The sequence below is a fragment of the Aethalodelphis obliquidens genome, unplaced genomic scaffold (assembly GCF_003676395.1).
Source record: "Aethalodelphis obliquidens isolate GAN/ISIS:26980383/991018 unplaced genomic scaffold, ASM367639v1 scaffold13, whole genome shotgun sequence".
Taxonomy (NCBI): Eukaryota; Metazoa; Chordata; class Mammalia; order Artiodactyla; family Delphinidae; genus Aethalodelphis; species Aethalodelphis obliquidens.
This window is the reverse complement of record NW_020837957.1, coordinates 7,198,506-7,213,036: the sequence shown is the minus strand read 5'-3', so window position 1 is coordinate 7,213,036 and position 14,531 is coordinate 7,198,506. Positions and strand designations below refer to the sequence as shown.

At 38.0% G+C, this 14,531-nt stretch overlaps 1 protein-coding gene across 1 annotated transcript in view; it reads right to left on the bottom strand.

Annotated features, from left to right (window-relative positions):
- LRRC7 (leucine rich repeat containing 7) overlaps positions 1-14,531 on the bottom strand; it is a 506,342-nt gene that overhangs the window by 135,928 nt on the left and 355,883 nt on the right. Inside the window, exon 10 of the mRNA XM_027114043.1 lies at positions 5,262-5,336. Coding sequence (XP_026969844.1) covers positions 5,262-5,336 — 75 coding nt within the window. The remainder of the gene's footprint in view (positions 1-5,261; positions 5,337-14,531) is intronic.

Sequence of the window (14,531 nt, the reverse complement as noted above, 5' to 3'; positions counted from 1 at the left end):
CATTCAACAGTTCTTTTGAGGATCTACTGTGTACCAGGACTTTTGTTATATACTGGAGAACAATCATGAATAAGTCAGCTATGTGAGGGAAGAGACTTGTCATGATATAGATAAAGTCTTTAAGGTGCTCATAGCAGTGAAGGAAACTGTCAAATAAATAACTATAATACCCTATGATATGTACAATAAAAAAAGCATGTAGAGAATGCCCTAGAAACAAAGGGATGCAAATTGCCTGGAAGGCACTGCTGTCAAGAAAAGGAGAAACTGTACCTGGAGTAGAGAACAGCACAGAGAAGTGTGAGGAAGTGTGGTGTGTTTGAGGGAGAGTGGGAGATTCAACGTCACTGAATACAGTGATGAAATTAAGCATCATAAGAAGCCAGCTGTTAAATGGCCTTGCCTGTCGTGAGGATTACGTGATCTCTATCTTATAGGCAAGGAGAGCTATTCAAAGCTTTTAAGATGGTGAATGACAAAATCAGATTTGTGTTTTGAAATAATGACCTCAGGGAAATGTGAAGGGAAGATTCATGACTGGGGTTAGAGTAGATCTGAAAGGATTAGAAGGATTTGGAAGCAGTTTAGCTGAGGAGATGAAAGGGACCTGAGTTAAGGCAGCAGAAGTGAGGATGCAGAGGGGATGGCTCGAGAAAAATTTAAATGTGAAATGATTGGATTAGTAACTGATTACTGAGGACAGGGGAGGAATCAGGTCATACATTGGGCAGGGAGTGAATAGTGATTGTTTAGCTTGGACGTGTACTATGGGAATTAGAGCAAGATAAAATCCTTCATTTTCCTTTTCTTTAAGGGCATGAGTTGCAAATAAATGTCCCACATATATCTGTGTTCAGTGGGTCATCTGCTTGTTGGTCTACCTGTATACAATTTACTATGCTGTCTCTACTTATTTGACAGAGTATAAACACATAAATATTACATAAACAAATTTATTACCCAAGCACACACTTGGCACTGTGTTAAGTACTTTATACATATTACTTGACATAATACTTTATATTCTTGCTGCTCAGAATGTGTTTTACACAGCAGCAGCATTAGTACAACCTGGGAGTTTGTCAGAAATGTGGAATCCAGACCCACTCCAGACCCATTGAATCAGAATCTGCACTTGGACACACATTAAATAAAGCTTAGAGGTTAAGTAATGTCATACGCTGGTTTCCCTGAGAATTGGAGACAAAGAGAAATTTATGAGAGAGATTCTTGGGATTAATACCAGGGGAAAGAAAGAGGGAAGGAAGGAAGCAGGATTGGACAGATGAAGGTGGGCTATGATGAAGTTTTGAGGAATTCCTCAGCTGACCCTTCAAATAGTATTGAAGTAGCAGGGAAGGGGCCAGGCCTTCAGAGTCTTATTTGATTGATCATTGGATGCAGGTCTCCTAGAATAGGGGTGTAACCCTGCATGAGAAAGTTCTCTCAGCTGAGGCAATTCCTGAAGAGGGTGGAGAGCTGCAAGCAGCATGCCCAGAAGCTGGGGAGTTCATCCAGGAGGATGATGCACGACAGGATATACTACAAGTAACATTCCAAAGTTGCTCCATTGATAAGGGGTGGAGCTAAAATTCAAACTCGTTTTTACCGGAATTCAGACTGCAAAGCCTACCGATTACATTAGCACTTTCTGACTGATGCCTTAATTAACTCAGCTCATATCTCTAGCCCTGCTCCTCCAGTTCCGCACGTGGGCAGAGGGTGAACACAGTCTTAGAACAGGTGAATAGTTGCTAGGCTCGGAACTGGGTACTCTGGGTGAGTCAGGCCATGGGGCTGAGTTTCTCCTCATGCCTAGAAATATGTTCCTTGGAAAAATACTGTCACTTTACTTATATCTCTCCACCCCAAGGAACTATTATGTTACCTTAGCTCATCTCTTCTAATGAGCATAGAAAGAATAATATATATGATTATGTGTCTATGTGTGTGTATATTTCTTTTTTTGTTTCATTACGATGAGAAAATTTCTTTTCTCTTTGAAGCTTCCTGAATTGCTATCTCCAGCAAACTCAATAAATATTTTGGTGTGAAGTTTCTAAATATCTTTTTTTTGGAAGCAAAATAACAATTTGGTCTTTATTTTTATCTTTCTAAAGCCTTACTTTCAAACATCTTATAAAAGCAATAGTAGCCTGGAGTGATAAAGGCCTTTGAGGCCCAATGTCTCAGAGTTCTTGAGGATGCTGAATGTTGCTCCAACATCTCTCTGAACATAGAGGGGCCTACAGATGAGTGGTGGGCAACAAATAAAATGTCGAAGCCATCACAAGCAAAAGAAGATACTGGAGTTTGCTGTTTAGTCATATTTTGGTTGATTGATCTTAGAGTGATGGCCACAAGACAGACCTCTGTAGCAAACTAATGTTTGATCATTATCTATTTGCTTCTCTGATTTATGAAAAACAGTGGAAAAATGAAAGCCCAGGCTTCCAAAAGTATTTAAAAAGTATATTAGCTTAATGTATTTTGGTACATGAACTAAAAATAAAAAGGAACATGCTTTTTTTCCCTGTGTCTTATGACAGCAGTCCCCAACCATTTTGGCACCAGGGATTCGTTTCGTGGAAGACAATTTTTCCACAGACCGGGGCGGGGGAGGGGGGATGGTTTTGGGATGATTCAAGAGCATTACATTTATTGTGTACTTTATTTCTCTTATTATTACATTGTAATAAATAATGAAATAATTATACAACTCGCCATAATGCAGAATCAGCGGGAGCCCTGAGCTTGTTTTCACTTGCCGCTCACTGACTGGGTTTTGATATGAGTCTGCAAGCAATCGATTTATTATGATCTCTGTGCAGTCAAACCTCTCTGCTAATGATAATCTGTATTTGCAGCTGCTCCCCAGTGCCAGCATCACTGCCTCAGCTCCACCTCAGATCATCAGGCATTAGATTCTCAACCTAGATCTCTCGCATGCACAGTTCACAGTAGGGTTCGTGCCCCTGTGAGAATCTAATGTCGCTGCTGATCTGACAGGAGGCGGAGCTCAGGCAGTAATGCCAGCCATGGGGAGTGGCTGTAAATACAGATGAAGCTTCGCTCACTCACCCACTGCTCACCTCCTGCTGTGTGGCTTGGTTCCTAACAGGCCACTGACTGGTACCGGTCCATGGCCCAAGGGTTGGGGACCTCTGTCTTATAACACTAAATATTTAGGATTAATTATCCTGTGAAACTGTCAGACATGGGCTGAAGACTGTATTCAAGATTAGCCTTTCAAAGTCAAGCATGTCTAGGTAATTGCATAACAACTAACTGCCAGCACTGGACATCCAGGAAACCATGTCTGTTTAGGGCAGGGAGGTGTGGGGTATTCCCACAAGGAGCATCACAAAATGTGGAATTCAAGTGTACTAACTAAAGTGGGAAATCCACTTAAACTTGGAAGTATGTAATAAAAAATCTACTTTTGAAGGAGAAAAAATTAGGCAGCACTGTTTTACAGAAGATTTAATCACTACTTTTCCATTTAAATAATACACTAACTAAGGGATTAGAGGTCTGAGTTGATTTCCAAGGTTGGATTTGGGGAATGGAGTAACTGTGAAAAGTAAGATGAGCCTAATTCTCATTTATACCTTCTATTGATTCTATAGCAACAGAATTTTGGAGCATCAGAGGAACAAAAGCCTCTGGAGCTGGTATGAATTACAGACCCACCATTTACTGGCTGTGTGACCTTGGCCCAGTTACTTACTCTTTCTGTTTCAGTTTCCTCATCTATAACATGGGGTTGGTAATAAATCTGCTTCACAGGGTTGCTGTGAGAATTTGGTGAGTCATTTGTAAAATAGCTAGATAGCGCCTAGCCCATGATAAATGCTATGTAAGTGTTTTTGAATACATGAATACATTGAAGAAGCATGTATAAACTTTTCCAACTAGACATACATTCTGATTCCTCAGTATTTGCATAAGGGATTGATCACTGTCTTACTTGTTGCCCCAGGGTTAGTACATACCTTGAATATGATACAAATCAGTCTCTGCTATGTGTAGTGGAATACAGATTTGTCTCTCATGTTATATGTGAGCCCCTCAAACAAATATATTCAAGGTCATTGAGTATATTATTTTTGTAACCCTGACATTAACATGGTTTCTAGTTCATAGAGGTATATTTGTGGTTTCAAATGGTTTTTGAATAAATCAATAAATAGAAAACATGCATGCTTTTCTGTTTTGCATTTGTGATGATAGTAGAAATGTATTCCTTTGGTGAGAGGAGAAAGTATTTTTTCCCCAATCTTTTGTCATATTTTCTTCTTTATGTGGTCCCATGCTTGTTCAAAAGAGAATAAGCTTCCTGTTCTTGTTGCTTTTGCAATCATTTAAAAAAATTTAAATGTTAATTCAAACAAGGAATAAGTTTGACTTTGGGAATATACATCTAAATCTCAGTGGCTGAAGAATTATTACACAACCAGCTGCCCTGGCTTCTTAGCCCAATGCAAGGAGTTTAGAGTTGGCTTTCACCAGAGACCATTGTGGTGGTTGTTGTTGTTGGTGGTGGTGGTGTGTGTGTGTGTGTGTGTGTGTGTACATGCTTATATTCAAGTGCATGTGTTATGAGTGGTAAGAAGCAGTGTTTTATGGAAAGCCATTCTCTCACTGGATGAAAAAGGAATGAATAGTCACACTCAATGAGTTGACTGATAAACCTACTTTTCAGGAGGTATTATTGGATGTTCTGTTAGTTGAGAAGAAAAATCGATTCTAGTTTAACTTTCTATTTTTAACAATTTATGCTCCTTGCCTTTTTCAAAAACTCAAATATGTTCTATTGGAAATCACCTGAACCAAGAGAGAGAGATTTGTATTGTGCAAGAGCTCTAACAATATGAGCAGAAACCATTAACTAGTTACCTACAAGAAGGTTGCTTTTGTAAAACTAAGACTTGGTATTATGTATAGCATTGTTTTTCATTTAACAATATGAACGTTTCAGCTTTTGAAAAACAGTAAATAGGGAAGGAGATGAAAAATATACACCTAAGAGAACACTAAAAATTTTCATACATTTTACACACCTATAACACTCATAAAAGTTATATGAAATATTAAAAAAAACAAATTAGTGAAAAACACTTGATGATGGAACACTCCTAACAAATGTTTAACTTTGAAATGAAAACACTGGGATTTAAGATGTAAGATTAATCATTATCAGTTACAATTAATATACAACATAGATGCTAGACAACATGGCATAATAAAAACTTACATACCCCAGGTAGCACTTGCAATGCATTATTATCCATCCACAGCTCCCTTAAATTTTGTATTTGATCCAGAACTTCAGGCTAGGAGAGGAGTAGGGAGAAAAGAGAGAGGAGAAGAAAACTAAATTAGTCTTTTCTTGTCACAATACAAGATGTAATTTCTTGGATCTGGAACTTTGATTTGGGAATCTAGTGTTAATCCTATAAGAAATTCCAAGTTTAACAGACCTCTTCCAGCAAAACTGGTAATCCCTGAGGTAGCCAACCTAGAATTTATGTGGAAACAATCAGAACAACAATAATAAAAGTTAAAATCTATTACTCTCCCTTAACACCCTACAATTATCCTTTGTAGTATTTATTATACTCTACTCTGTCTTCTTCACTAGAGTATAACTTTTTGAAGGGCAATGTTTGGTTTTTAATCACTGTATCCTCATATCCCCATTGTTTGCCATGATACTTGGTAAATAGTAGGTTTTTATCATATGTGTGTATTAACACCATACACAAGAACATCTCCCTCCCCTCACCCAGCTCCCAGGCATTACATTACCATGATGTGTTAATAGTATAAACCCACTCTAAGAAAGATAAGAAATCTTTTCATTTACTCAACAAATAATTAGTTGTTGAATAGTGAGGATGCCTACTATGAGAAACACACAGTGCAGGATCCACAGTTATTCAAACTCAGTTCCTGCCTGGAAGTAGCTGATGATCTAATTGGGGAGACAAATGCATATAAATAACTAAAACACAAGGCATCATATGGGAGAAAAGAATAATGTAGAGAAGTCCAGAGAAAAAAGAGAGAGAATATAATCAAGGTGTAACCTACAGCGCATAATGAAACACTTTAACTCCCTAACTAGAAGCTGTCTCTAGCTTCTATCTCCTGGGCGGCAGACTATATATAGAAGATAGAGGTTGTTATTGCTGCCAGCATCATTTCTTGATTTATGATGACCTCTTGTTGTTTTCTTTTCAGAAATCATCCCCTCCCTCACCCTAAGGCCACCTGCTTCCCTTGAAGTTGAATCCTTTTTACCACTTCAGGGAACTGACAAAGGCCTAAGCTAATTAGTGCATTATCTTCACCTGGCCACAGGGTTTGGCTCAAGGATCCATTCAGAGCAGATAAGAAGAAACGGTTCTCTGACTGGGACTTCTGGGGAAAAGACTTGCTCTTGCCTGCTGGATTTGAAACTGGAAGGGTACAGTCCTGGGGGCTTCAGGCATGAGGAAAGGGGCAAAGCCTGTTTGAGTTAAAAGATGGATCCTGATGACATCATATAAGTCTAGAATTAAGCCACACCTGAAGTCAGAGTTTTTTGTCTCTTCCAACTGAAAAAATTATCACTGAAAGAAGATACAACCATAGTTTAATAAAATTTGAGACCTAATTAGGAAAGCCAGTGTATTTGATAGAATACTTGTGGAAAAGAATGGAACTGTATCAATGTTACTATTAGACTATTGATAATTGTGGGTCAGTACAATACACTTCAGAGACTTCCAGGACTACTTTGGCAATAGTCTCTGATACCTTTAGCCTGCAATTGCAGTGGAATGTGGTACTATTCCTGGGAGAAGTTTCATTTATAACAAGCATCAAAACTTAAAGTTATGACAGGGAAAAAAAGGACTGCATGAGTAAGTGCGGGGGGATACTTTGTGTAGGAAATATTCCACTGTCACTTACATCATAGGGAACAGGTAGTGAACTACTCCATCTCTGTACTGGAAAACATCGGTCACATGATGCAGTTTTTCTAAGCCCAGGCATCATGCAGACTTTAGGAGAAGAGAAAGAGTTGCATACCTGATAAGTTCAACACAACTTTATGTATGTAATAAGATAGAGATTAGTGTATAAACTTGAAACAATGAGCCTTATTCAGGATGGACTAGATTATGCTGTGGTAACAAATTAATCCTGAAATCTCAGTGTCTTAACACAACAGGATTACTTCTTACCCCATGATCTTGTGTTACCTGCAAATCAAGACTTCCAGAAGAGCCAAAGCAGGAACGACTATGGAAAACTAGCCACTGCTCTTAAAGATCTCAGGCTGGAAGTGACACTTATCGCTTCTGCTTATAGCTCATTGTCCAGAACTGTTTATATGGCGAGGACCTAAGTTTAGGGAAGGCTGGGAAATGTAGGAGGAATTCATGGAATATTTGGTGAACACTACTGCCTCTGCCACACAGTGACACCATATGAGAAAAAGAATGACAAGAAGGAATATATAGTACTTTCATAATTTAGTTATCCCTTCATTCAGTAAGTGCTTATTAAACAGCTTCTAAGTTCCAGGCACTGCACTAGAGTCATAATGCATGGTATGGTCTCTGCCTTCAAGAAACCCATGGTCTATTTCTTGAGCAAACATACAAAGAACAAATACATGACATTATGGGAATATAAAGAAGGGGGTACCTATATGCTTTAGTATTGAGGGAAACCAGACATGGATTCATGGAGCTGAGATATGAAGGAGCTGGTCAGAAGAGAGGAGAGGAGAGGAAACACATTTTAGCCAGAAGCAGAGTGGTGAGAAACAGCATGGTGTAGGAATGGTAACAACAGGCAGTTTGCTTTACACGATTGTCAAGTTTACAAAGGAGTAAGTAGCAGAAAATGAGGCTAACAAAAGAAGGTGCCGGTCTGTGAAGGCCTCATGTTTTGTTAGGGAGGTGGGACTTTACCTTATGGTCTAGAAGCATAAAAACTTTCTAAAGGAAAGTGATTTTGGCAGATCAATGTTTTATATGTATCACTCTATCCTGGTGGAAAAAAGAAACAAAGAAACCAGAAAAGCTTATTAGGACTAGTAATAAAAGAGATAATGAGGAATAAAGATAAGTTGGGTTCAGAAAACGCTTAGAAGATGCATGGCCCCCAGTTTCCCAGTACTTAGTAGTGCCACCAATGGAGGTGCAGAATTTGGAGGTAGGAGCAGATTTATGAAAGAGACTGAATTTAGTTTTGATCATGATTAGCTTTAGGTTCCTGTGAGACACAGGTGGAGATGTCCAGAAATCAGGTGGCTATTAAAATCTGAAGCTTAAGGAATAGGTCTGTGCTAAGGTTGTACGACTTAGGCATTTTGTGGAAATAGAAACCCATGTGGATGAGCTCCCTATGGGGAATGTGAAGGGACTCAGAGGTGCAGGTGACCGAGGAAGGAGCCCTGTGGAACACTAACACTTGAAAGTTGAAAACAGGAAGTGCTGCTGTCAAAGCCCATTAACAATTCCCAAGAAATAAAAATAGGATCTTGGTAATAAAATAAGTTCTAACCTTTTTTTCCTTTGTACTTCGTCTAGTTTCACTTGCTCATAGGGTGTCGGGTGAAGAGGCCTTGCCCCCCGTACTTCAGACTGGAGTTCCTCGTGCAAAATAGCTGAGCCCAACACCTCAGCTCTAGGCCGTGTGCAGAAGTGCTGTGCATGATACCGAAATCCAAGATGGCGGCAGTGGGCCATGTGCAGAGACGCTGTACCCAGCACTGCGATCTGGAGTGACTGCTGGAAGCAGCACAGCTGCACCAGACCCAGGAGAACGCTGCCCCTGCCCTGTTGAGGAGACCCCTATGAAGCAGCCCAGCCCGTAGTCCGTAGGGAAGAACTTGTGCTCTAGGGCACGAGCTTGCACCTCTCCATTCTCTGATCAAAGAATAAAGCTTTCCTTTGCTTCGGAACCGAACTCAGTCTCATTCTATTGGCACAAGCAACACCAAGCAGAAGGACCCTTGTTGGGGCCCGACTCGAAAGGGTCAGTAACAGAAGGGCAAACTACAGAAGAAGGCAAGAAGAAATGGAGTCCAGAGGAGTTTAAAGGGTTATTAAAGTCCAATGAACAGAATTGTGTTAAGAATAAGTAAGTGAACAAGAGTATCATACACTGGAGAACTGTCCAGTAAAATAAGAAATGAAGATGTCCACTCAATTTTGGAAATAGCAGCATGCTGGTAACCTTACTGATAGCCATTTCATGTGATAACTGTATTATAGTGGGTTGAAGATAAATGAGGCAAATAAATGCGGGCAATACAGATAGAGTATTCTTTGTAAAGTTTGGATGAGAGGTGAGGAGAGAAGTTGTGGGACTAGGTAGAAATTGAGGAAGTTGAGAAAAAAGAAAGCTGATAGGAAGACACTAGCAAAGAGGAACAGATTAAGGACAGACAAAATGGTATAAAATTAATGGAGTAAATTCCAAGAGGTGACAAAAAGGATGGGATTGATAGCACAAAAAGAGAGTCTGCCCTTGAATAGAAGTGAGACACCTCGTTTACTGAGACTCAAGGGAAGGTAGTAAGGTTGATGTGGTTGTAGGTGGGCATGGTGGGGGAAGGCTGGAAGTTGAGAGGGAGCATGTCTGAAGGTCTCAAATTCTCTTAATGAAGTAAGGAGCAAGGTAATCTGTCGAGCTGGCAGGGCAAGAATTTTCTATACGAAGAGCATTTTGGGAGAATGGTTCATACTGGAATCATTGGAGGGGAATCAAAGAGGAAATTAAGGGCAATCAAAAGAACTCTATCGGGCTTTCCTGGTGGCGCAGTGGTTGAGAGTCCGCCTGCCGATGCAGGGGACACGGATTCGTGCCCCGGTCCGGGAGGATCCCACACGCTGCGGAGTGGCTGGGCCCGTGAGCCGTGGCCGCTGAGCCTGTGCGTCCGGAGCCTGTGCTCCGCAACGCGAGAGGCCACAACAGTGAGAGGCCCGCGTACAGCAAAAAAAAAAAAAAAAAAAAAAAAAAAAGCTCTATCAATGGTAACTATTTTAACTTTTGGGGGAGCCAGGTGGGAAACTGACAGTCTAGGAAAAAACAGAAGAAATAGGAGATTTCAGGTTTCCATGAGGTCAAAGAGGAGTATAGTAAGAGTGACAGATTGAGAGAAGTAGAAGGATAAAAAATTAGAATGAGAGAGCAAAAGTTCAGAGTTTAAGATTTCTGAAGTAGTTCCAGGCAATGAAAAAATTCAAGCTTGTAACCCTGGGTAGTATGACATCTTGGTGTGTGTGGGCAGGGGAGGACGCTGTGGGAACATAAGGTCTTGCATGATCTCTGAGGATTTGGGTAACCTTTGGTGGACTGCATAGTTTGCTCCCTTGTCTGTGTTACACAAAGTGGCAGATAAAACTGATCAATTATACCTCTAAAATACCTCTCACAACGGGTTCTACTGGGGACCCTAGACATCTAAGACAACTAGGAGAGGGATTACTGCTGCTAACCTATATTTCTACTTTATTTCAAAAGTTCTCATTTAATTTATTTAATAATATAATAAGGTAATAAGAGTCCTCCTTTACAGATGAAGAATCTGATAATCATTTTGTGGGGAAAATGAGAATAGTTTGATGAGGGTTGCATAACTGCAGCTGGGATTATTACTCAAGTCTCCTGGCTCCAAAAATGACATCATCTTACAGCTTAAGACTGAAATTCTGAAATAATGAAGAATGCTTGTGATCACAAACGCCCAATAAAGAAAGTAAAGCATATGCTGGATTTCTAAAAAAAGATAACATTTTTATTACTGGATGTTATAATAAAATATGTCACAGAGGAAATTTCAGCAACTTTCTAATAAAAACAGAGACAAAATGTATTCAGCAGATCAATACATAACCTTGCTGAAACAACATGAAGATGCAATGACGTCTCATGACCAATAGACAATTTTAAAGTGGATCTCGGAGCTAAACTAAATGGCTTACACCCAACCAAACATATAAATTGCCTTTTTTCATACCGCTTAATTTCATTCTCAAAGTCAATTGTTTGTATTAAAAATGAGTGAATTAAATCAAGAATGGCTTGGCATATTCAATGCTGATGAAGGTGCTGTGAGCTGGGCACTCACATAAACTGCTTTGATGATTACAAATTCGTTTGGTCTTTTAGGAAAACATTTTCTAATATGTATCAGTTCTCAAAAGTGTTCACATTTGCTTCGGGGCAACTATCTTACTGAAATCATCTGAAATATGGAAAAATCTTATTGCAGAAAAATTTCATTGTAGAATAATTAATAATATTAAAAAGTTGGTCACGCTTTAAATAAACTACAGCATAAGGAAAGAGATAACCAAATTATGATAAAATATGTTGGTATAGCATACAAAAATGAAAATGAATTATCTATATTTTTATGTAAGATATACCCTGCAAAAAAGAGCGAATGAAAAACAAGTTTAGAAAATTTGTATAGCACAAATCAATTGAACATAAATTTTAAAAAGTTATATATTTATGAATACATAAACATACAGTAAAAATAGGAATATATAGAATCGATGCACACCAAATTAAAAAACAGTAATTGTTCTGGGATTGGAGTAAGAGTAGGAAGGAGAATATAAAAGATTTCTACTTGATCTACGGTGTTTTATTTCTTTACAAAAGAAATCTAACTCAAATACAAAAAATAGTTAACATTTGTTCCTTTTGGTTGGCAGGTGTTTAATATATTACTTTAAAATTTTAATATTTGTTTTCATTTTTAAAACATTAGAAAAATTATGATGGAATAATGATTAATTTTTTTCTTCATTTGCATTTCTTCTGTATTTTCCAAATTTCCTACAGTATATAGGCATTAATTTAATAAAACATTAGAGAACATTTCAGTGTCTTGTCTTACATTTACACTTACCTAAACCACTGTAGAATTATCTTTGAAGTGATCTTATTTTTATTAGCTGAAATGAGCTAAGAAAAGGGTTACATCAGTTTTAACAAAAATAGAACATATATTTTCCATGACTACAATAAATTCAAATAACTCCTGTCATGTATATGCAGTTTTATTCTGTTCTCTTGATATGACTATATGTGTTACTTTTATTCCACTAATTTCGATAATAGAGTTTGATTATATTTATCTATACACCCATTAAATTTTTTCTTCCAATAAGGTTAAGAGAAATGTTCACTGAAAAATATAACATCTGACATTTATCTAATTTTATCAAAATTAAACTAGGAAACTTTAAAATTTAAAAAGAGAACTTTACATTTGAAATGTCTTAAAATTGTTGAGATTACCTGGCAGATACTGTAATAACAAAACTTTGTTATTCCCAGAAACTATGCAGAACTGGAAGGCAACAGTATGGAACCTGCTTCAAAATGCTGACAAATACACTAGAAAGTGGTTTCTCAAATCAATAAGCGTAAAATAACCAACGCAAATTTAAAAAATTATATTCTCCAATCAAAATGACCCAATTATGATATTTCATTGAGATGTTTCAGTTATTATAGTTTTTCTAAATTTTGAGATCAATACTTTAAAGTATTATTATTTTTTTTTACTTTTACCATTTTTGTTTGATAACGTTAGAGTTTGCAATTTGCCGAGGAAACATGACTACATTTTAAGAAAATTTCCCTCATTTTCCTTCAATTTTTTATTTAATAATACACTTAGCTTATTACCAGCTCTATGGCTCTCACAACTGGGAAATCTTTTATTTATGAATTCCATAGTGCACTGTGGAAACTCTTTCTGATACACAAAATAACTAAAACTGTTCAACTCTTGATGACAAGCCTACTTGTTCATTCTCTCAATTGTTCTGTCCTACATGCCTTTAGATTGTTTAACTTCTTCAGTTAATTTCTTTGGAGATAAAAACGTTAGCTCCGTTACGGAGATTACATTCTGGTGTTTCACGTTTCCTAGGCTGGGTCCTACAAAATGTTATTAACAACTGGACAAGGGAAGCAATTCTGGTTTCATGCTTTCCAATTTAATGTACTACCCTCTACCTAGATTGCAAGCTTTGATGACCTTGTCTCAATCTAAATTTAAGGGTGAAAACTGTATAACAAATACATTCTTGTCTCATAATTTGAATTGGTCTTCTTGCCTTTCTTCTCCAAAGAACTGCAGCTACTTCCTTCCTCCGCCCTCTGTCTACACTGCAGCGAGTAGGTCATTTCATTATGTCCACTCTTGCTTGAAACAGTTTTTCCATTATCCAAAGAATACAAGGCCCACATACCTTGACCATATCAGACAAAATGACCTTCATCTGACCTTTGTTTACTTCTCAGCCTTTTCTTTCACAGCACCCTCAGTTAAACGTGAGCCTCAAGGAAAACCCAACTGTTTGCTGTTCTCAAAGGCATCAAGTTTTATCTTGCAGTCTGGTCTTTGCGAATGTTGTTCTTAAAGCTTGTTCACCTAATCCCTGACTGGGTTAAGAATCCTTCCTCCTGTGTTGGTGTCCCTACTGTAGCACTTTGCAAGTTACATTGTAAGATCTTTGAAGCAGGAAACTGAATCGTGTTCACCTCTGTATCTCCAATTCCTTCCATGGTAATTTGTGCATGCTAGTGCTTCAAAATTTCCATCTGAATTGAACAAAACAATCTATATTCATAATCAGTCTTTTCCTCTACATTATCTCAGTAACTCTCTCCCAAGTTCCCACTTAAAGTTTGTCATCACAAGTATATGTATCACTTTTGAAGTCTCAATTGCAAATATACCACTGGCTGACCATAATCTCCTATACTTCCAGTTCACTTACTCCAGTACCCTAGAACTCCCTAGCAGAAGTTATTGATATGATATATCACTGATATGCTAAATTTACTTTTATTTGCCTATCTTTCTTTCCTTACCACACGGAGATTCATGATAAACATTCCATCATTATAAACAGTTTCCCTCAAACATCTCTCAGCAGATGTGTCCTCTTTCCTTCTGTCACATTTGCCTAGATGAACTTAGTGTTTGTTGAATCCAACTTTCCGCCTTTTCTGCTACTGCACCAGGATTAGTTGAAGAAAATCACACTTTGTTTGACTGGTTTTACTGTAAATTCATGACAAGTACCTGAAATGTGGACTGAATACTGACAGGCGACCCTATTACTTTTCCCTGAGAAGTTACTTTTCAACTCTCTGAGACTATTATAGTTCTTCAATCTTGAATCCTCCTCTTACCCCAGGTTATAACTTAGCCTATAGTTCTCTGAAACAAATGAACAAGCAAACACACCATCTGAGGTGGATTTATTCCAAAGGTAATGAAGCTTAAGTTTCAGGCCTCCCACACGCATGGCTAGAAAAATTTGCAGAGGAATATATTTTAAAAACAATTAGTTAAGATTCCTGTTGTTTGCTACATTGACTTTCCCTGCATCATAGTTCCTTGGGTGCAATGTGGCACAATTGGAATTGTGTTTAGTTGAAGCTGAGTTGGGGATACATTTAGTTTGGATTTAGTGTATTATGTTTATGTG